At 40.1% G+C, this 24,184-nt stretch overlaps 1 protein-coding gene and 1 long non-coding RNA gene across 5 annotated transcripts in view; one reads left to right on the top strand and one right to left on the bottom strand.

Moving 5' to 3' along the window:
• LOC133536839 (uncharacterized) overlaps positions 1–3,978 on the top strand; it is a 48,277-nt gene extending 44,299 nt beyond the window's left edge. The window contains exon 3 of the long non-coding RNA XR_009802563.1: positions 3,540–3,978. This is a non-coding gene — a long non-coding RNA (uncharacterized LOC133536839). The remainder of the gene's footprint in view (positions 1–3,539) is intronic.
• Positions 1–24,184, bottom strand: part of stard13b (StAR related lipid transfer domain containing 13b) — a 191,434-nt gene that overhangs the window by 95,842 nt on the left and 71,408 nt on the right. Inside the window, exon 1 of one of the 4 annotated variants that reach the window (XM_061877468.1) lies at positions 3,612–3,991. The exons of the other annotated variants lie outside the window; for them this stretch is intronic. Within the exon in view, the coding sequence (XP_061733452.1) occupies positions 3,612–3,735 (124 nt within the window). The 5' untranslated portion in view covers positions 3,736–3,991. Of the gene's footprint in view, positions 1–3,611; positions 3,992–24,184 lie in introns of those variants that run through there. 4 annotated transcript variants of the gene reach the window in all.

The following is a 24,184-nucleotide window of genomic DNA, read 5'->3' as shown; positions in this document are numbered from 1 at the left end:
CTGCTATCCCCGTTTGAATAAGAAAATCTCATTTCAGTAGGCCTTTAAAAAGGCGTGTGAAGTGAATTATATTTATATAGCGCTTTTCTCTAGTGACTCAAAGCGCTTTACATAGTGAAACCCAATATCTAAGTTACATTTAAACCAGTGTGGGTGGCACTGGGAGCAGGTGGGTAAGGACACAACGACAGTGACTAGGATGGCGGAAGCGGGAATCGAACCTGCAACCCTCAAGTTGCTGGCACGGCTGCTCTACCAACCGAGCTATGCCGCCCCAAGGCAATGTATCCTGTCATATAGAGAATCTTTGACGAGTGCTTTGGCAGCAGTGCTTTAAAAAAGAACAGTGTTTCTGTCATATAGAAGGATCTTTGACTAGTCTTTTTGCAGCAGAGCCTTAAATAATGCAAAGTGTGCCTGTCAATAGATCTTTCACACTAATTTTTGCAGGAAAGCCTTAAAAATCAGAGTACTCCTGTCATTTAGAAGATATGTGACTCGTATTTTTGCAGCAGCGTCTTAAAATAATGCAAAGTGTGCCTGTCAAAAGATATTTCCCGTGTCATTTTTGCAGGAAAGCCTTAAAAAGCCAAGTAATCCTGTCCTTTAGAAGATCTTTGATCAGTTTTTTTTGTTATGTTTTTTGCAGTTGCTCCTTAAAAAATGCAGACTGCCTGTCAGATTAGGAATCTTTCACCATCATTTTTGCAGAAGCGTCTTAGTAAAGCAAAGTGCTCTTGTCGTTCAGATGATCTTTGACAAAAATGTTTGCAGTAAGTCCTTAAAAACACCAGCATGCTCCTGTCAAATAAAGGATCCTTTCACGACCCTTTTTTGCAGTCGTTTCCTAAAAAAGTGTGCTTGTCATAAAGAGGATCTTTGACTATTGTATTCCTTGCAGGTGAGACTTAAATACACCAGAGCAATCTTGTCATATATAGCAGTGGACAACAACCACCGGTCCCGGGACCAGTACTGATCCGTGACACATTTGCTCCTAGGCCGCACATAAACAATAATTAATTTATACCGCATTTTCTCCGACTTAAGTCTCGCCTGTCCTTCTAAAAGCACCAATAAGCTTGTTAATAGATGATTATTACAACTCCTTTGCTATAATACATGGGACAGTGCACATTAATGGACATATAAAATGTTAATGTGCCAGATTTTAGCCAAATGCAAATTTTTCATGCACATTTTTTTGTTGTTTTCTCCTGCCACACGTAGAAAGCCGGTCCGTAAAAATAATGCATACATTAAACGGGTCCCTGGTGGAAAAAAGGTTGGGGAACCATGATATAGATCAAGGGTCTCAAACTCAATTTACCAGGGGGCCACTGGTTGCAGAAACTGGGTGAGGCTGGGCCGCAAGAAAAGATTTCTTAAAAAATTTAACATGGACTTTTTAATGAATTCACATTTTACATCACATAATCAGTGTGCCGGCTCTGTAACATGTTATACGAGGCCTATACAATTCCACGTAAGTGGCTGCAAGACATATTTGTTCAACAGCCATACAGGTCACACAGAGGGTGGCGTTACAAACAACTTTAACACTTTTACAAATATGCCCAACACTGTGAACTCACACCAAACAAGAATGACAAACACATTTCGGGAGAACATGCGCACCCTAACACAACTTTAAACACAACAGAACAAATACCCAGAACACCTTGCAGCCATAACTCTCCCGGGCTATAATATACACCACCTCAACCGAAGTAAGTAGGGGGGTTTGGCGGTAGCGGGGGTGTATATTGTAGCCTGGAAGAGTTAGGGCTGCATGGGATTCTGGGGTATTTGTTCTGTTGTGTTTGAGTTGTGTTACGGTGCGGATGTTCTCCCTAAATGTGTTTGTCATTCTTGTTTGGTGTGGGTTCACAGTGTGGCACATATTTGTAACAGTGTTAAAGTTTTTTTTACGGCCACCCTCAGTGTGACCTGTGTAGAGCTGTTGATCAAATATGTCAAGCAATAACACTCATGCGTTTATAATGGCCAGATACAACATATAACTGGGCTTGCACGCTGTTGGTACAGAAAGTAGAGGGCGCCATAGACTGCCCCATAATGGCACCTCCTAATTATTGTTGATTGGGTAAAAGTTGACAGGAATTGGAGAGAATGGATGCCCTGAAATTCAGGGATCTCCCTTGAAAATTTGGAGCGTTTGCAAGAATGACGCTGTCAAGCGCCCTTCATATTAAACTCGCGGTCCACACCAGCATTACATTGTCATGTCAAAGTGCGGGCCGCATTATAACGGCATGTTTGAAACCCCTGATATAGAGGATCTTTGACCAGCATTTTTGCAGTAGGTCCTTAAAAACATGCACAATCAAACTGTCATTTACTGTGGAGGATCTTTGACACGCAGTTTCGCAATATAGCCTTAAAACAGCAAAGCGCTCCGGTATTATAGAGGATATTTTGTGACTATAGAAGGTAGAAAAGTGAATGACAAGGTAAGTCAAAAGTCAAGTAGGAAGTCCTTATATTTGTGAATATACACATATAAGGACACAAACATGTCTCTACTCCAGTTTATGCTATGATTTGCTGTGATCGTACAGTATGGCTTCCTAAGAGTCCACCATGTGCTCCATTGGGTGGAAATTGTCTCTTGCACATGTCAAAACGGGTGACCTCTGACCTCACCAATGAAAACAACCCCCCCACACCCTCACCCGTTGTAGTGCAGGATAAAAGAGCAATAAGGTGCAGATATAAATAAATAGATTACTGTACAGATGAATATATTGAACTTTTGCATATGCATCCAAGTTTATGGATGTAAATGGTAAATGGGTTATACTTTATAGCGCTTTTCTAGCTTCAAGGTACTCAAAGCGCTTTGACACTATTTCCACATTCACCCATTCACACGCACATTCACACACTGCCGTGCAAGGCGCTTACAATGACCCATCAGGAGCAAGGGTGAAGTGTCTTGCTCAAGGACACAACGGACGTGACTAGGTTGGTAGAAGCTGGGGCTCGAACCAGGAACCCTCAGTTTGCTGGCACGGCCACTCTCCCAACCGCGCCACGCCGTCCCCGATGTATGTTATATTGTCTTTATATTCCAGCGAGTTCATCTGTTTTTGGGGGGGGATTGAGGGGATTATTATGATGCGTTCAAGAGTCTTACGGCCTGAGGGAAGAAGCTGTTACAGAGCTTGGAGGTTCTGTAACAGGATGCGGAAACTCTTTCTAGAGTCTAGCAGTTTGCCCTTTAGATGTGCAACATTTGCATGATTATTATTTGATGAACGCACTGCATTTTAAAGAAAAAGTAACAGCATTTTTCCAGTGCAACGACGTCCTACTGGCGCCACCGTGTGGCCACTTTAGGAACAGACTCATTTCGAAACGCACTCACTGTGGGGGAAAAAGTTATTCCCCAAGATTCCTACAAGTGTGCAAAAAATATTAAAATTAAATTCAAATTAATGATTCATTGACATAAAACGGAATAAAATATATCTACTTTATGGACTATAACGTCAACGATTGTTTTGTGTTGCTAGCCTGAGAACACACCACCGGGCTGCGACGTGAGTCGAGCCGGGCTGAGAGTCGCCTTGCCCGGGGCCACTGACCTGCCAGCCTCCGCTCCCGGACATTCCTCCACAGTAAGTCCCAAGCTTTGGACGTGGAGCTCCGCAGCTGCTCGCTGAAGGACCTCCGCAGCTTCAAAGTGGCTGACTTCCTTCTAGATGACATCGCACTCGGACATAATCACCAAGTCCTCTCCGTCTCTTTTACTATCACTCGAAATCCTCCTTTTTACCCCGCGGTTGAACTTTAAAAAAATATATATATATATATAGTTTTGTCCTTCACAGGTCATCAAAGAAAAACTAAATATAAGTCATCTTCAAGTAAAATCAAAAGTCATTAAAAAAAAAAAAAAGATGGAAGAAAAGATGGAAAAGACTTCCACACTTCACACCAGATGTGTGCGTGTACGTGTGTGTGTGTATGTGTGTGTGAGGAGATCCACGCGCTGGGAGAGCGACACTGCCGTGAGACGTTCAGTGCCTGTGGGAAATTTGCGCACTCTCAGGTGAGCGCCCATCTAAAAAAAAAAAAACAAGCCGATTGAAATACGCCATATATATATATATATATATATATATATATAAAGTATTTCCTTGAATTGACGCCGTGGCGCTAATTAATTTAAAACCTCTTCTCACTGCTGCGCTTACCAAAGGCATGCGGTAAAAGTAAGCATGCGCTAATTATTTTAAAACTTCTCCTCATTCCGGCGCTTACCAAAGGCATGCGATAAAAATTTGAGTGTGATGTAAGCTTGGACCTTAAATCCTACTGAATAGCTCTTAATCTTCTTCCATTTATGCGATTTCAAATTACCGGTATTGAAATCAGCCTCCTCCATTTTGAAAATGATGACAGGGGAAGTGCCCCTCGTGACGTCAGGAGTTTGACCAGGCGGTAATACTAAGCATGCGCTAATTATTTTGGGAAGCGAGTTTGACCCGGCAGTAATTCAAGGCAGGAGCATACTATATGCCCTACGGCAATTCAAGGAATTACGATATATATATATATATATATATATATATATATATATATATATATATATATATATATATATATATATATATATATATATATATATCAGCTACAATCGGGCGGAAGGCAGGGTAACCCCGAAAGGGAATAAGCGATAGAAAATGGATGTATGTATATATATATATATATATATATATATATATATATATATATACACATACATATATATAAATGCATATACATATATATATATATACATATATATATACATATATATACATGCATACATACATATAGGGCTGGGCGATATGGCCTTTTTTTAATATCGCAATAATTTTAGGCCATATCGCGATACACGATGTATATATATCTCAATATTTTGCCTTAGCCTTGAATGAAAACTTGATACATATAATCACAGCAGTATGATGATTCTATGTGTCTACATTAAAACATTCTTGTTTATACTGCATTAATAATGTATATGCTCATTTTAAACTTTCACGCAGAGAAGGAAATCACAACAACAAAAAAATCACTATTTTTTCATACGGTGTTGATCTGGAAATGTTTGATGGTCGTGTGGCACCAAACAGAGATGTTGACATGCGGAGTAATCACTCTTCATTCTCTAGCAGGTGACTTTTCAAATGATGCTACATATTAGCAGTAATGCTACTTTTTGTAGCAACGCTTGTGCGCCACACTTGACATATTAAAGTTGTCTATTTGACATATTCCCACTTGAAGCCAAACCACCGCCAGACAATGGACTCCCTGCTGTTTTTCTCGGGAATGTATTCTTTTTTGATTTGTTACCAGATTCGCACCTTCTTTCTCTCGTATTACCACTCGCACGGCTGCGCTAGCATCACAGCTAACGTTACCCATGCTGCTACCTCTCTGCTCCGCAAGGGCGTATACGTGTGTGACGTATGACGTGACAGTAGGTGACGTATGACGTGATAGTGTGTGACGTATGTAAGAAGGTGGGCTTTCTCTCTGTGACAAGGAGAGACAAGAAAGAGCGAGGAGAGTCTGTAGTGTAATGCTCGCAGCTAAAAGCAACTGCGTGAGAACGTATACTCGAATACCACGATATAGTCATTTTCTATATCGCACAGAGACAAACCCGCGATATATCGATATATCGCCCAGCCCTACATACATACATCCATCCATTTTCTACCACTTATTCCCTTTTGGGGTCGCGGGGGGCGCTGGCGCCTATCTCAGCTACAATCGGGCGGAAGGCGGGGTACACCCTGGACAAGTCGCCACCTCATCGCAGAGCCAACACAGATAGACAGACAACATTCACACTCACATTCACCCTACATACATATATATATATATATATATATATATATATATATATATATATATATATATATATATATATATATATATAACTAAAATATTAGCAACATATTTCAGTATTGGACAAAATAGCTGGGTAATAATAAATATTTTACACCAGCATTAATATGTTTAAAAAGGGTGCAGCTCTTGAATCTCATTAGACTCCTTGATTATGTCATGGCTGATGAGTTTAAGTGACTCATACATATACACATACTGTACACACACAAGTACATATACATTCATACATACACTCATGCACATAATCACGTTTCATCAAACATATACCAACGTTGTTGCCCTAGGGGAAACTGGGTAACACATGGCACACTGACAAAGCTTAACCTTTGGTTACTATAACAATGTACAAGTTTAATATAGTTGGCTTCTCTTTCTTCCCATCCATTTATCTGCTTTCTTTTATATTTCAAGTTATCATTACATATATGTATTGTTGCATTTGAACAATTGCATTGTCGATAATAGAGGTAATTATTGTTATTGTTATTATTCATTATCAATAGTGCTATGTCTATTGGTATTTGTATTGCTCCGTTTGTAGTGTAATAATGACCAGTTCGATTCAGAGGCGGTATAGTACCGAATATGATTAATTCGTATCGTGGTAATACTAATACCGGTAAACCGTAGAACCTTACTTAGAACAGTGGTTCTCAAACTTTAATCACCAAGCACCCCTTCAGGAAACATGTGGCTCTCCAAGTACCACCATAATGACCAACATCAAAATGCAGTAGCGTAGTAGGCGGAAGCATTCATTAAAAAAACACAGCAGATGTTTTATTTCACACACATATTTAATATTTGTGGACACTGTGACATGCCAAACAGTTTGAACAGTAACACTGTGTTTAAATATGGGAAAATAAAACAGTGTACTTTATTCAAGTGATTCTTTGGCATATCACTAGATGGAGCCCGCGTACCACGATAGATACACGTACCACTGATTTAAAATTTTTCTTCAGACCCGCCCCTCTGTGTCCCAATACTTTTGTCCAGTGTGATCATTTGTTACGATTAACAGTGAGTCACTTATTTTACAAAGGTTAATGAGTTTTATGACGGCCACAGTTTGACCCTGGAACTGACGCGACGCCCCAATTTTGTTACGCTTCATTTTCCGTAAGATTCGTTTTTGCCAAATTTTTTAGCAAAAACTGTGCCCCGGTTTTCGTATACCATTACAATTAGTGACAGCACTGCTTGTGACATGACCCCAGGATGCAGAGATGGCAGGCGAAGTGCAGGTAACGTATTTAAAGGGGAACATTATCACCAAACCTATGCAAGCGTCAATATATACCTTGATGTTGCAGAAAAAGACCATGTATTTTTTTAACCGATTTCCAAACTCTAAATGGGTGAATTTTGGCAAATTAAACGCCTTTCTGTTTATCGGTCTTTTAGCGATGACGTCAGAACATGACGTCACCGAGGTAACACACCCACCATATTCATTTTCATATTACAAACACCGGGTCTCAGCTCTGTTATTTTCCGTTTTTTCGACTATTGTTTGGAACCTTGGAGACATCATGCCTCGTCGGTGTGTTGTCGGAGGGTGTAACAACACTAACAGGGTGGGATTCAAGTTGCACCTCTGGCAAGAAATCTGCCGCCAGACCTCCATTGAATTTGCCAGAGTGTCTGCACATTTTACCGGCGATGCTAAGACAGACATAGCACAGAGATATGTATGGATAACCTGCAGATGCATTTTGCAACGATTAAGTCAACGAAATCACAAAGGTGAGTTTTGTTGATGTTGTTGACTTATGTGCTAATCAGACATACTTGGTCACGGCATGACTGGCAGCTAATCGATGCTAACATGCTACGCTAATCGATGCTAACATGCTATTTACGCTAGCTGTATGTACATTTGAAACTAGATACCCACATTTAATGCGAAACAAACACTTACCAATCGACGGATTTAAGTTGCTCCAGTCTCACAAGATGCGAAAGTCTTGATCGTTTGGTCCGCACATTTTACCGGCGATGCTAATAAGGCAGCCATGCTATGGGCGACTTCATTAGGTACACCCACGCTATGGCCGAATAGCGTCAACAGCTATTCGCTCAATAGCTTCAATTTCTTCTTCAATTTCGATTTTCGCTATCTGCCTCCATACTCCGACTATCTGTTTCAATACATGCGTAATCTGTTGAATCGCTTAAACCGCTGAAATCCGAGTCTGAATCCGAGCTAATGTCGCTATATCTTGCTGCGGTAACCGCCATTGTTTGTTTGTATTGGCAGCCCTGTATGACGTCACAGGGAAATGGATAGTGGTTTCGAAGATAGCGAAAATAAGGCACTTTAAAGCTTTATTTACGGATATTCCGGGACCGGTAAAATTTTGAAAAAAACTTATAAAAAATACAACAAGCCACTGGGAACTGATTTTTATTGTTTTTAACCCTTTTGATACTGTGATAATGTTGACCTTTAAGAACAAAAACATTTTAGGAAATAAAATAAAAAAAGGCTAAAAAGCATAAAAGTTATTTAAAAAACAAATTGATATAATTGGAAATGATTGCTAGATTAATTTTCAGGAGAGATAAATACATAAAAAGAATTTGTAGCTGAGATAGGCGCCAGCGCCTCCTGCGACCCCAAAAGGGAATAAGCGGTAGAAAATGGATGGATGGATGAATTTGTTTGTGAAATTTGGGTCATCTGGAGGCGATATATATGTCCCATAAAGGCTGCGTTGTTCATCATGAACCAAAAAGTTTAAAAAGTAAGAATGTTGTGAACCAAAACGATAATCATAATTGACGTGCAGAACAGATAACACTGAGTCTCTCATTTAACGTTTTTCTTTTTTAACTTCCGCACAGACTCACGCCACGTACGTCGCCGAGGGATGTCGTCATGTGTTATTTCCAAACGTAATAATAAAGCCAAGTTCAGCGGGTTCTCCCCAGGTAGGCGGGAGTAGGTCAACACTTTAGCAGGAATGTGGCCTCACTTTCAGCACCATTTAGCTTTGTTGTCACAACATCCTGCAGCCAAAAAGAACACCTTGTTAGCGGCGAATCACAAAAAAAAAAAAACAACAAGAACAACAAAAAATCACCACAGATATAGGAATTATTCGAGGAATTCTCAACTCTTATTGTGCGGCCCACGAAGGCACGCAGCGTGACCCGCGATATGTCCCGATATGGTATCAGACGCGCGAGTGTGGCGGTGGCGGGGTGGTATTACTGTTATAACACGTCTGATTCCTGCACAAACACAACAAGAGCAGCTGAAGGCGGACAGTGTGTGAAATGAAAAATATCACGCCAACCTCAGCGTGACCTCTCTGCATGACGCCGGGTTAATATTACTTCATTTTCATTTGACACTTGGGGGAGGGGGTTCGTTTGGGCAACATGGACACAAGTCAACAATGGAAGACTCAGCATGGGTTAGGGACCGAAGACTATCTCACAATCTTAAATCCACCTTCTTTCATTTCAACATAAGTTTTTTTTATAACGGTACTTCTTTTCAAAAGGACAATAGCATAGAAAGTAAATTTGGATCATTTTGAGAGTAGTCAGTGTACAGCTTGTATAGTAGCTTTTCTGTCCATTGAAAACAAGTCACCACACAGCAGTTATTGCCTAAATAGCACGACTGAGGACCAATGTAACTGGTCAAGCATGAGAGCTGGGGGAGCTGCGGTTATTTGAGGGGAGAATTAATTCCAAAAGTCAGGCAAAAGATTGGACATGTTTACCAGGAGAAATGCACAAACAAGCTCATACGTCAGCCACATATCAGCAACCATTTTTGTACATCATCCCTACGGACAATACTATAGAATTTTTTAGAGTAGTCAATGTACAGCTTGTGCAGCAGTATATATTTAGTATCTACTGAAAATGAGTCAACACACAGAAGTTATTGCCTGAATAGCCATGGCAACACGAGTGAGGACCAATATAACTAGTCAAGCATGAGTGCTGCCGGCACTGGGGGAGCTGCGGTTAATTAAAGGGAGAATTAATTCCAATAGTCATGTAGAAGATTGGACATGTTTACCCTAACAAATGCTATAATGAACTCATAAATAAGTAAACATTTCAGCAACCATTTAAGTATATTGTCTATGTGGACAATAATATTAAGGTAAACTTCGATACACTTTAGAGTAGTCAGTGTGCAGCTTGTATAGGAGTATACAAGTTCTATTTTGTATAGGAGTTTCTCCGAATCCTCTGCTGTATCATCCATGTATCCATTTTGGTATAAACTCAACTCGTCGTGTTTGGAGGAAGAAGAATACTGAGTTGCATCCCAAGAACACCACACCTACTGTGAAGCATGAGGGTGGAAACATCATGCTTTGGGGTTGTTTTACTGCCAAGGGGACAGGACGATTGATCCGTGTTAAGGAAAGAATGAATGGGGCCATGTATCGTGAGATTTTGAGCCAAAACCTCCTTCCATCAGTGAGAGTTTTTTTGATTGATACTTTTATTAGTAGATTGCACAGTTCAGTACATACTCCGCACAATAGACCACTAAATGGTAAGAACCAAATAAGTTTTTCCAACTTGTTTAAGTCGGGGTCCACGTTAATCAATTCATGGTAAATAGCTTTGAATGGTTGACCATATATTTATTTTCCACCATAATTTACAAATAATTCTTTAAAATTCCTACAATGTGAATTCCTGGATTTTTCTTCACATTCTGTCTCTCCCAATTGAAGTGTACCTATGATGAAAATTACAGACCTTTTGTCATCATTTTAAGTGGGAGAACTTGCACAATCGGTGGCTGACTAAATACTTTTTCCCCCCCACTGTATGTATATATATATATATATATATATATATATATATGAAAATACATACACCCCCGCTACCCCTTCCCCCCACCTCATACACCCCCATCTCCCGAATTCGGAGGTCTCAAGGTTGGCAAGTATGCCTTATTTTCTTTATTTTTCAGAGTGGGGTGGTGGGCGTGAGTGAGAGGCAGGAATGTGTACACCGGTGATCAGCACGTTGCTATTTTAAGTACCATTTGTTCAGACCTCAGGCTAAAAGTGCAACAGCGAGCGAGCGAGGGCACAGAATGGAGTCCAACACTTGTCTGAGAACCTGTTTCCGTTTGATCCTCTTCTGACTTTTCAGGAAGGGTCAGCGTTGGGCCAAGTCAGCCGACTACGTGACAAATACTTGACAGACATAACTGGAATTTGCTTAAGTGACTTTGACCAAAAATGTCCTGGGGGTAAATAAGGGCACCGAGACTCTTTTGAATATGAAAGGTGTGGCAAAACTGGTATTGACACACTCAAACTGATATATTGTTGTGATGGTAACAGTTTAAGAATGACTTTCCACAAGTGTGTTTTGTAACCGTAGGAGTAGAACTGGTCAAGATGGCAATAGGATAGGATAGGACAGACTTTACCCAAAAGTTCACAAAAAAGTCCCGAAAAGGTCCGCAGAAGCCCCCAAAGGGGCCCCACTTTTCTACTACAGAAGGACATGGGGCCCACTCAAATATCAACACTGAATTAAAGGCTTACTGAAATGAAATTTTCTTATTGAAACGGGAATAGCAGGTCCATTTTATGTGTCATACTTGATCATTTCGCGATATTGCCATATTTTTGCTGAAAGGATTTAGTAGAGAACATCGACGATAAAGTTCACAACTTTTGGTCGCTAATAAAAAAAGCCTTGCCTGTACCAGAAGTAGCAGACGATGTGCGCGTGACGTCACGGGTTGTAGGGCTCCTCACATCCTCGCATTGTTTACAATCATAGCCACCAGCAGTAAGAACGATTCGGACCAACAAAGCGACGATTTCCCCATTAATTTGAGCGAGGATGAAAGATTTGTGGATGAGGAAAGTTAGAGTGAAGCACTAGAAAAAAAAAAGAATTAAAAAAAGGCGACGACAGTGTTATTAGACACATTTACTAGGATAATTCTGGAAAATCCTTTATCTGCTTATTGTGTTACTAGTGTTTTAGTGAGATTATAGTAATACCTGAAAGTCGGATGGCTGCAGTGACCCCCAGTGTCTGTGAGGGAAGCCATATGGAAGAGCCAAGAAAGTCACAGCTGCCTTTTTGACAACTGCTGCAGGAGGACTCAAACTCCGCTCAAATCTCCGGTAAGAGCCGACTTAATATCACAATGTTCTTATCCAAAAACTTGCTGGTTGACATGTGGTAGAGAAACATGTTCGCTTGACTGCTCTCTTCCATATCAAAGCTTCACAACAAACAAAGAAACATCGGCTGTGTTTTGGTTGCTTAAGGCAGCTGCAATCCACCGCCTTCCACCAATAGCATTCTTCTTCATAGTCTCCATTATTAATTGAACAAATTGCAAAAGGTTCAGCAACACAGATGTCCAGAATTCTGTGTAATTTTGCGATTAAAGCAGACGACTTTTAGCCGTGAGTGGTGCTGGGCTAAAATGTCCCCTCCAACCAATAACGTCACAAGCACGCGTCAACATAAGCGTCATCATTCCGCGACGTTTTCAACAGGATACATCGTGGGAAATTGAAAATGGCAATTTAGTAAACTAAACCGGCCGTATTGGCATGTGTTGCAATGTTATTATTTCATCATTAATATACAAACTATCAGACTGCGTGGTCGGTAGTAGTGGGTTTCAGTAGGCCTTTAATAATCTTACTCTTGATTGATAATAATGTTCAATAATTAATTAATAAAATAATCTTGGAATTGGGGGTTAAATCACCAAAATGATTCCCGGGCGCGGCACCGCTGCTGCCCACTGCTCCCCTCACCTCCCAGGGGGTGATCAAGGGGATGGGTCAAATGCAGAGGACAAATTCCACCACACCTAGTGTGTGTGTGACAATCATTGGTACTTTAACTTTAACTACAGTCACAACCTGGTCAAATGATAAGAAAGCATGTGTTAATAACAAAGATTATTATCAAGGCTTAGGTCAGGCTGATTAATCAAATATGCAGCTTCATTAAAACCCATGGAAATTAAATGTACATACATTTACACGGATTACAAAATAAACAATAACAATAAGTGTTTCATAAATAAACTGTCAATAACATTTAGGTGCAAATGAAAATACAGCTTCACCACGTTAGTCATAATTTTTGTGCTTAAAGAAATTTCTTTATGACTTTAGCGCCAGACTTCTGTTTGATATTTTCATTAATGCCACAAGTGGTGGAAAAGTGTATTACAACTGAGTACTGCTGGACCACAGTTAACAAACGTATATTTCTGGCGGCCCAACAATGGACCTAAGTTTGAGAATCACTGGTCTACAAAACATATAATGGCGATGTTTTGGTCCAAAATTGGCATACATTATGCTTTACAGACCATCTTCAAGGCACTTTCTGGCTGTCTTTTAAAAACAAGTTGTTTCCTGGGCCGTCCTATCTACACGGCAAAGACATCCTCCTTGCTTCGCCCGCTCCAGCATTTTGTAGTTTTAGAGTTTCACTTTCGTACATACAAATGTAAGTCAACTGTACGCTACTTTTTAATACAAACGGCAAGAGCGCAGGAAACTTCAGAACCGAAAAAAAAAAACATCTCCAAGCTTTCTTTTTCAACAACTTTCAGTCCATAAAACAGAAAGTATAAAGACTGCTTGTTTGTCTGTCTCCACATTTGAAACAAATATTTACATCCACACAAGGATATTGAATTAAAAGTAGCCTGTTTATATGTCATCTACAGCTACATGCAATGCTACACTAATACATCATTGCATTCATCAATTAATTGTATTTGCCATTACCCCCTTGTTATGTTGGTTTGATATATATATATATATATATATATATATATATATATATATATATATATATATATATATATATATATATATATATATATATATATATTAGAGATGTAAGATAATGGCTTTTTTGCCGATATCCGATATTCCGATATTGTCCAACTCTTAATTACCGATTCCGATATCAACCGATACTGATATATACAGTCGTGGAATTAACACATTATATTAGTTATTAGTCAATGAGGTCATTAGAGACAACAACCTTAACGTCATCGGTCTTAGCGAAACCTGGCTTAAACCAGACGACTTTTTTGCGATAAATGAGGCATCCCCTCCTAACTATACGAATGCGCATATTGCCCGTCACCTCAAAAGGGGAGGGGGTGTCGCACTAATATACAACGAAAACTTTAACTTTAGTCCTAACTTAAATAATAAATATAAATTGTTTGAGGTGCTTTCTATGAAGTCTGCCACACCTCTGCCTCTGTGCCTGGCCGTTATCTACCGCCCCCCAGGGCCCTATTCGGACTTTATTAGTGAATTCTCAGAGTTTGTTGCTGATCTAGTGACGCACGCCGATAATATAATTATAATGGGGGACTTTAATATCCATATGAATACCCCATTGGACCCACCGTGCGTGGCGCTCCAGACTATAATTGATAGCTGTGGTCTTACACAAATAATAAATGAACCGACGCATCGCAGCGGTAATACGATAGACCTAGTGCTTGTCAGAGGTATCACCGTCTCCAAAGTTATGATACTCCCGTATACTAAAGTAATGTCCGATCATTACCTTATAAAATTCGAAGTTCAGACTCATGTTCGGCAAGCTAATAATAATAATAACTGCTATAGCAGCCGCAACATTAATGCTGCCACAACGACGACTCTTGCGGACCTACTGCCCTCGGTAATGGCACCGTTCCCAAAGTATGTGGGCTCTATTGATAACCTCACTAACAACTTTAACAACGCCCTGCGCGAAACCATTGATAGTATAGCACCGCTGAAGTTAAAAAAGGCTCCAAAAAGGCGTACGCCATGGTTTACTGAAGAAACTAGAGCTCAGAAATTATTATGTAGAAAGCTGGAACGCAAATGGCGCACGACTAAACTTGAGGTGCACCATCAAGCATGGAGTGATAGTTTAATAACTTATAAACGCATGCTTACCTTAGCTAAAACTAATTATTACTCAAATCTCATCCGCATTAATAAAAACGATCCAAAATTTTTGTTTAGTACAGTAGCATCGCTAACCCAACAAGGGACTCCTTCCAGTAGCTCCACCCATTCGGCAGATGACTTTATGAAGTTCTTTAATAAGAAAATTGAACTTATTAGAAAGGAGATTAAAGACAATGCGTCCCAGCTACAACGGGGTTATAGTAACACAGATACGATTGTATATACGGCGGATACTGCAAATATCCAAAATAGTTTCTCTCGTTTTGATGAAATAACATTAGAAGGATTGTTACAACGTGTAAATGGAATAAAACAAACAACATGTTTACTTGACCCACTTCCTGGGAAACTTATCAAGGAGCTTTTTGTATTATTCGGTCCATCAGTGCTAAATATTATAAACTTATCACTTTCCTCGGGCACTGTTCCCGTTGCATTCAAAAAAGCGGTTATTCATCCTCTCCTTAAAAGACCTAACCTCGATCCAGACCTCATGGTAAACTACCGACCGGTGTCTCACCTTCCCTTTATTTCGAAAATCCTCGAAAAAATTGTTGCAGAGCAGCTAAATGAGCACTTAGCGTTTAACAATCTATGTGAAACCTTTCAATCCGGTTTCAGGGCAAATCACTCGACTGAGACAGCCCTCGCAAAACTGACTAATAATCTATTGCTAACGATGGACTCTGATGCGTCATCTATGTTGCTGCTCCTCGATCTTAGCGCTGCTTTCGATACCGTCGATCATAATATTTTATTAGAGCGTATCAAAATACGAATTGGTATTTCAGACTCAGCCCTGTCATGGTTTAACTCTTATCTTACTGATAGGATGCAGTGCGTCTCCTATAACAGTGTGACCTCGGACTATGTTAAGGTAACGTGTGGAGTTCCCCAGGGTTCGGTCCTTGGCCCTGTACTCTTCAGCATCTACATGCTGCCGCTAGGTGACGTCATACGCAAATACGGTATTAGCTTTCACTGTTATGCTGATGACACCCAACTTTACATGCCCCTAAAGCTGACTAACACGCCGGACTGTAGTCAGTTGGAAGCGTGTCTTAATGAAATTAAACAATGGATGTCCGCTAACTTTTTGCAACTTAATGCCAAAAAAACGGAAATGCTGATTATCGGTCCTGCTAGACACCGACCTCTATTTAATAATACAACTTTAACATTTGACAACCAAATAATAAAACAAGGTGACTCTGTAAAAAATCTGGGTATTATCTTCGACCCAACTCTCTCCTTTGAGTCACACATTAAAAGCGTTACTAAAACGGCCTTCTTTCATCTCCGTAATATCGCTAAAATTCGCTCCATTTTGTCCACTAAAGACGCCGAGATCATTATCCATGCGTTTGTTACGTCTCGTCTCGATTACTGTAACGTATTATTTTCGGGTCTCCCAATGTCTAGCATTAAAAGATTACAGTTGGTACAAAATGCGGCTGCTAGACTTTTGACAAGAACAAAAAAGTTTGATCACATTACGCCTGTACTGGCTCACCTGCACTGGCTTCCTGTGCACTTAAGATGTGACTTTAAGGTTTTACTACTTGCGTATAAAATACTACACGGTCTAGCTCCAGCCTATCTTGCCGATTGTATTGTACCGTATGTCCCGGCAAGAAATCTGCGTTCAAAAGACTCCGGCTTATTAGTGATTCCTAGAGCTCAAAAAAAGTCTGCGGGCTATAGAGCGTTTTCCGTTCGGGCTCCAGTACTCTGGAATGCCCTCCCGGTAACAGTTCGAGATGCTACCTCAGTAGAAGCATTTAAGTCTCATCTTAAAACTCATCTGTATACTCTAGCCTTTAAATAGACCTCCTTTTTAGACCAGTTGATCTGCCGCTTCTTTTCTTTCTCCTATGTCCCCCCCCTCCCTTGTGGAGGGGGTCCGGTCCGATGACCATGGATGAAGTACTGACTGTCCAGAGTCGAGACCCAGGATGGACCGCTCGTCGGGACCCAGGATGGACCGCTCGCCTGTATCGGTTGGGGACATCTCTACGCTGCTGATCCGCTTGAGATGGTTTCCTGTGGACGGGACTCTCACTGCTGTCTTGGAGCCAGTATGGATTGAACTTTCACAGTATCATGTTAGACCCGCTCGACATCCATTGCTTTCGGTCCCCTAGAGGGGGGGGGGTTGCCCACATCTGAGGTCCTCTCCAAGGTTTCTCATAGTCAGCATTGTCGCTGGCGTCCCACTGAATGTGAATTCTCCCTGCCCACTGGGTGTGAGTTTTCCTTGCCCTTTTGTGGGTTCTTCCGAGGATGTTGTAGTCGTAATGATTTGTGCAGTCCTTTGAGACATTTGTGATTTGGGGCTATATAAATAAACATTGATTGATTGATTGATTATGCCTAATTTTGTTGTGATGCCCCGCTGGATGCATTAAACAATGTAACAAGGTTTTCCAAAATAAATCAACTCAAGTTATGGACAAAAATGCCAACATGGCACTGCCATATTTATTATTTAAGTCACAAAGTGCAAAATTTGTTTTTAACATGCCCCTGAGAGAGCATGTTACAAACACATTTACAAAGTTGTAAATGTGTTTGTAATTCTTGTTTGGTGTGGGTTCACAATATAGCTCATCTATCTATCTATATATATATATATATATATATATATATATATATATATATATATATATATATATATATATATATATATATACATGTATATATACATATATATATGTCTTGATTGGATTATCCAGAGAATAGTGCTCGATACCGTGGTAGAGCGCAATATGTAGGTGTGGGAAAAATCACAAGACTACTTCATCTCTACAGAACTGTTTCATGAGGGGTTCCCTCAATCGTCAGGAGATTTTAATGGAAGCATTCACATACAATGGTTTATATAGGGCACAGAATGGGTGGGTACAGGCAGGCGTAGGGGCGCGGTGATTGGCTCATGTGTTACCTAGGAGGTGTTTCCGTCTGTGGCGGCATGTTGAAATAATTTCACTGCGCTTGTTGAGGGATGATAGATCTGGATGATATATAATAAACAGTTTCTCTTTTAAGCATAAGTTGCATCTTTTATTACCACTGTTGTAAGGTGTGCTGGATGCAAGAATTTGCCATGTTATTGAATATTCAACATTATTGTCTTTGAGGTTCCAAATGTGTTTGCTGAGTTCTGTAGAATTCCGCAAAGTCTGGTTTCTAAAGGAGGCGTTGTGATTATTCCATCTTGTTTTGAACGCTCCTTCGGTTAATCCTACGTACGTGTCGGATGTGTTAATGTCCTTGCGTGTTACCTTTGCTTGGTAAACGACTGATGTCTGTAAGCACCCTCCGTTGAGAGGGCATTCAGGTTTCTTGAGACAGTTACATTCCTTATTGGTTTCAGAGTCGTTTAGTCTGGGGGTGGGCAGTCCTTTTGCAATTGCTTTGTTGTGGTTTGAAATGATTTGTGAATTATATTTATATAGCGCTTTTCTCTAGTGACTCAAAGCACTTTACGTAGTGACACCCAATATTTAAGTTACATTTAAACCAGTGTGGGTGGCACTGGGAGCAGGTGGGTAAAGTGTCTTGCCCAAGGACACAACAGCAGTGACTAGGATGGCGGAAGCGGGAATTGAACCTGCAACCCTCAGGTTGCTGGCACGGCCACTCTACCAACCGAGCTATACCGCCTCCTCTCCCAGCTTGCTCGCCTCAACCTGAACCTTGGTATTTACCGCGATGACGGACTGGCAGTGTGCCGCGCCTCGCCAAGGAGCAGCGAGAACACCAAGAAGCGCATATGCCAAATCTTCAAAGAAAACGGCCTACGGATCACGATTGAAGCCAACAAGCAAACCGTCAACTTCCTCGACGTCACTTTCAACCTGAGAAATAACAGCTACCAACCATTCACGAAACCCAACACAACACTCCAATACGTGCACCATGACAGCAACCACCCACCCACCACCACGAAAAGAATACCTACCGGAATTAATAAAAGGCTATCGATGCTGTCATCTAGCAAAGCTGAATTCGACCAAGCAACCCCCCCGTACCAGAAAGCACTTGATGAAAGCGGATACAACTTCACCCTCACCTATGAACCCACTCCAGGAAACCAACCAAAAAAGAGCAGAAAACGAAACAACATCATCTGGTACAATCCGCCATTCAGCAAAAACGTCTCAACCAATATCGGCCACAAGTTTCTCACTCTGATCGACAAACACTTCCCCAAAGGCAACACCCTAAGAAAAATATTCAACAAGAACAACATTAAATTGAGCTACAGCTGTATGAATAACATACAACAAATCATTTTAAACCACAACAACGCAATTGCAAAAGGACAGCCTACCCCCAGACTAAACGACTCTGAAACCAATAAGGAATGTAACTGTCGCAAGAAACCTGATTGCCCTCTCAACGGAGGGTGCTTACAGACATCAGTCGTTTACCAAGCAAAGGTAACACGCAAGGACATTAACACATCCGACACGTACGTAGGATTAACCGAAGGAGCGTTCAAAACAAGATGGAATAATCACAACGCCTCCTTTAGAAACCAGACTTTGCGGAATTCTACAGAACTCAGCAAACACATTTGGAACCTCAAAGACAATAATGTTGAATATTCAATAACATGGCAAATTCTTGCATCCAGCACACCTTACAACAGTGGTAATAAAAGATGCAACCTATGCTTAAAAGAGAAACTGTTTATTATATATCATCCAGATCTATCATCCCTCAACAAGCGCAGTGAAATAGTTTTCAACATGCCACCACAGACGGAAACACCTTCTAGGTAACACATGAGCCAATCACCACGCCCCTACGCCTGCCTGTACCCACCCATTCTGTGCCCTATATAAACCATTGTATGTGAATGCTTCCATTAAAATTTCCTGATGATTGAGGGAACCCCTCATGAAACAGTTCTGTAGAGATGAAGTAGTCTTGTGATTTTTCCCACACACACACACATATATATATATATATATATATATATATATATATATATATATATCCATTTATATTTCCACTTATTGTCCAAACCTAGAGGTTGACAAAGACCGAGTGCATTAGCTGGTCAACAAAAAGGACAAGTCATCCATCAGTGACAAAGCAGGACTGGACGGTCAAAGTGACGGAGCCCTGACAGGAAGTGCGGCCATGGCGTGACCCCCCTTGACATGAATCACCAGCGAGGTAAACACTGAGTGGACGCCAGCTTCAGACTACAGCGGTGTCACAAGCAGCCTCATTGTGGCCGCGGAGTTGGCAGCGAGTCGCCGACAGAAGAGGAAACATCCATCAGGCCTGGGAATGTTTCCCCCCCACCACGCCGACACGTCCCCTCTGTTTGTTTTGGCCCACTTAAGCAAGAACAACGAAAAAGAGGTTGCCGTCTAACGAGATCTGATGGAGTTGCTCGCCGGGTGGCTATCTTTAATTCTGTCCGACATAACCCATGTGGGAAAATCCCAGATGTGAGCAAAGTGATTTTTCTCCTCCATGCTTGGGTCACTGTAGCGGCCATGAGGACTAACGCCAGGCCCCATTGAAGGGTCTGGGAGAGTGCTCTTCACAGCCTAATGGAAACAAGGCTCAGGGAGCGTGGAGCATATACCCCCCCACACCCTCCCTTTCCAGCCCCCGAGGGCTCGTCCCAGGCATGTGCTATAAATTTCCTGACCATATATTCCCAAGTCGAGTTCATTTTTCCAGAGGAGCCACACATGTGGTGCATATCTGGGTTTAGATTATGGCTTTTGGAGGAAGGGGCGGCGTTGGGGGGCGGACTGGGGTCCCTATCCATTAAAGTGGTCCCTAATCTTGTTTTCCTGAGTACCTGCCGTCATTACTTGTCACAGCTTCTTGCTTGTTTTTACCAATTATTTTCCACAAACGTTAACTCCCAAGCTGTTACGAAACAAAAGCGCCACAGACTCTTCCCTCTGCACTAGTTTGTGACCTTTTACCAAGCCAGCAAAACTCTGCACTTCTGTTTAAGCGAGCGTGAAAGTGTCGCAGAGGTGAGGGCGTGCGTATAAAGAGGAATGAAAAACAGGCGTGACAAGCGTACGTGGCCGTTGTCTCGCTGAACGACAAAGCATGTAATGCTGTCAGGTCCCCATCGGATCGGGCCGCATCGGCCCTGAAATTGCCTGGGAAAACATTTTGTACACACCAACCTTCAGCACCTGGTTCGTGTTAAAGCAGTCGGGGCTTACAGGGTTACACTTCGCCTTCAATCCCTTTTCTCCACAACTTCCCCATAAAAATATGAAACTAGTGTATTGAGCATTGAGCAATTTTTACACACACACACATATATTATATATATATAGATATACATATATATACATCTATATACATGTGTATATATTTATATACATATATACACATATATATACATACATATATATATATATATATATATACATACATATATATATATATATATACATACATATACATATATGAATACATACATCCACATATATATACATCCACATATATATATATATATATATATATATATATATGTATACACATATACATATATATACATATATATACATATACATATATGTATATATACATAAACATATACACATATATATATAAATATATATAAATACATATACATATACACATACATATACACACATACACATATGTATACATATACACATATATATATGTGTATATGTATACATATACACATATATTTATATGTGTATATATATACACATATATGTATATATATATATGTATACACATATATGTATATATATATATATATATATATATATATATATATATATATGTATATATGTATATATATATATATATATATATATATATATATATATATATATATACATATATACATACACAGTTGGGCAAAAAAGTATTTCATCAGCCACCGATTGTGCAAGTTCTCCCACTTAAAATGATGACAGAGGTCTGTCATTTTCATAATAGGTACACTTCAACTGTGAGAGACAGAATGTGAGAAAAAAATCCAGGAATTCACATTGTAGGAATTTTAAAGAATTTATTTGTAAATTATGGTGGAAAATAAGTATTTGGTCAACCATTCAAAGCTCTCACTGATGGAAGGAGGTTTTGGCTCAAAATCTCAAGATACATGGCCCCATTTATTCTTTCCTTAACACGGGTCAATTGTCCTGTCCCCTTAGCAGAAAAACAGCCCCAAAGCATGATGTTTCCACCCCCATGCTTCACAGTAGGTATGGTGGTCTTGGGATGCAACTCAGTATTCTTCTTCCTCCAAACACAACGAGTTGATATTATATATATACATATATATATATATATATATATATATATATATATATATATATATATATATATATATATATATATATATATATATATGTTATGTTAAATTGGAAAGAATTACATATGTTTAGTGGTGCAGGTTAAAAGGAAGTGGACACAAACAGGAAGTTTACACACACTAATAGGAAGTTGAAGTAAACCAACAAAAAGTTCAAACAAGACAACAGAGAGGTGACATACACAAACAGGAAGTTGATAAAGCAGAATGATGAAAAAAGTAAAGCAAAGTAACAGCAAGTTTAAACGCTAGGAGGATATTGTCACACAAAACATGAAGTTGATAAACACAAATAAGAAGTTCACACAATCATAAAGGAAGATGAAACAAAGAAATGAGAGTTAGCTATGGATAAAAAACAAAAAAAACAAAGTCGCTTTAACCAAACCAGATGTTTATACAAATTGATGCTAACTGTAAATCAATAAAGACAGGATAAGAAGTTGGCGCAAAATTAACAGGAAGCTGACTCACACTAGTAGGAATTGAAACAAACTGGGAGGATGTTGATTTAACCAATCAGGAAGTTTCTACATACAAATAGGAAATATTTGTACACTGACGACAGACTGACGTTCAAAAATTACCAGGTAGATCACAGCGAGAGGAAGTTGGCTAAACATTCACAGAAAACTGACTTGCACCAGGAAGTTGAAGCAAAGTAAGAGGAAGTTGACATAACCTAGCAGGAAGTCGACTCACCCAATCAGGAAGTTGCAACATACCCTAATGGGAAACTGACATAAACTAACAGCAATTTGAAGTGCAAGAACAGAAAGTTGGCAAAAATTACAAGGAAGTAGGGCTGGGCGATATATCGATATAAACGATATAACGCAGGTTAGTCTCTGTGCATATAGAAAATGACTATATCGTAATATTCGATTATATGTTCTCGCACAGTTGCTTTTAGCTGCGGGCATTCCATCACTGGCGTTTCTCACTCCTCCTCATCGCTCCTTCTCGCAGAAACGTAAAACAAGCCCGCCTTCTTACATATGTCACATACTGTCACGCGTCTAGCGTCATACGCTCTCGCCGACCAGAGAGGTAGCAGCATGGCTAACGTTAGCTGAGGCAGGTCGTACAAGCAGAGCGGAGCGGAGCTTGTGACAATACAAGAGAGAGAAAGTGCGAAACCGATCAGAAATGGAGGAAGAACAATAAATGCCCAAAATAAAGAGCAGGGGATCCATCATCTGGCGGTGGTTTGGCTTCAAGTGGGAAGATATTCAGCAGACAACAGCAATATGTAAAGTATGCAGCAGAAAGTGTTACTACAAAAAGGTAGCAACACTAATAATTTGTTCTTTCATTTAAAAAGTGACCCGTTAGAGAATGAAGAGTATTTAATAAATACAGTTTTGGTCAAATGACTTAGTTGTGATTTCCCTCTCTGCATGAAAGTTTAAAAGTAGCATATATGAATGCAGTATGAAGAAGAATGTTTTAATGTAGACACATAGAATCATCATACTGCTGTGATTATATGTATCAAGTGTTCATTCAAGGCCAAGGCAAAATATCGTAATATATATCGTATATTGCAATATGGCATACAAATATTGCGATATTGATAAAAGCCAATATCGCCCAGCCCTACAAGGAAGATCATGTCAACAATTAAATCCCAGGTAATTTAAAAAAAAAATCAACAGTAACTTGACAGAATGTTGACACAAACTAATGGGAAAATTGAAAAAGATCAACACAAAGTGGACAGAAATCCCCTGGAAGTTGACACAGACTAATGGGAAAATAAAAATGATCAACTGGAAGTTCAGACAGACTAACAGGAACTTGAAAAAAACCAACAGGTAGTTGACAGAACTCCACTAGAAGTTGACACAGACTAACAGGAACTTGAAAAAGACCAACAGGGAGTTGACAGAAATCCACTAGAAGTTGACACAGATTA

This window comes from Nerophis ophidion, linkage group LG18, assembly GCF_033978795.1.
Source record: "Nerophis ophidion isolate RoL-2023_Sa linkage group LG18, RoL_Noph_v1.0, whole genome shotgun sequence".
Classification (NCBI taxonomy): Eukaryota; Metazoa; Chordata; class Actinopteri; order Syngnathiformes; family Syngnathidae; genus Nerophis; species Nerophis ophidion.
Note: the sequence above shows the minus strand (reverse complement) of the source record. Positions and strands in the feature narration are given on the sequence as shown.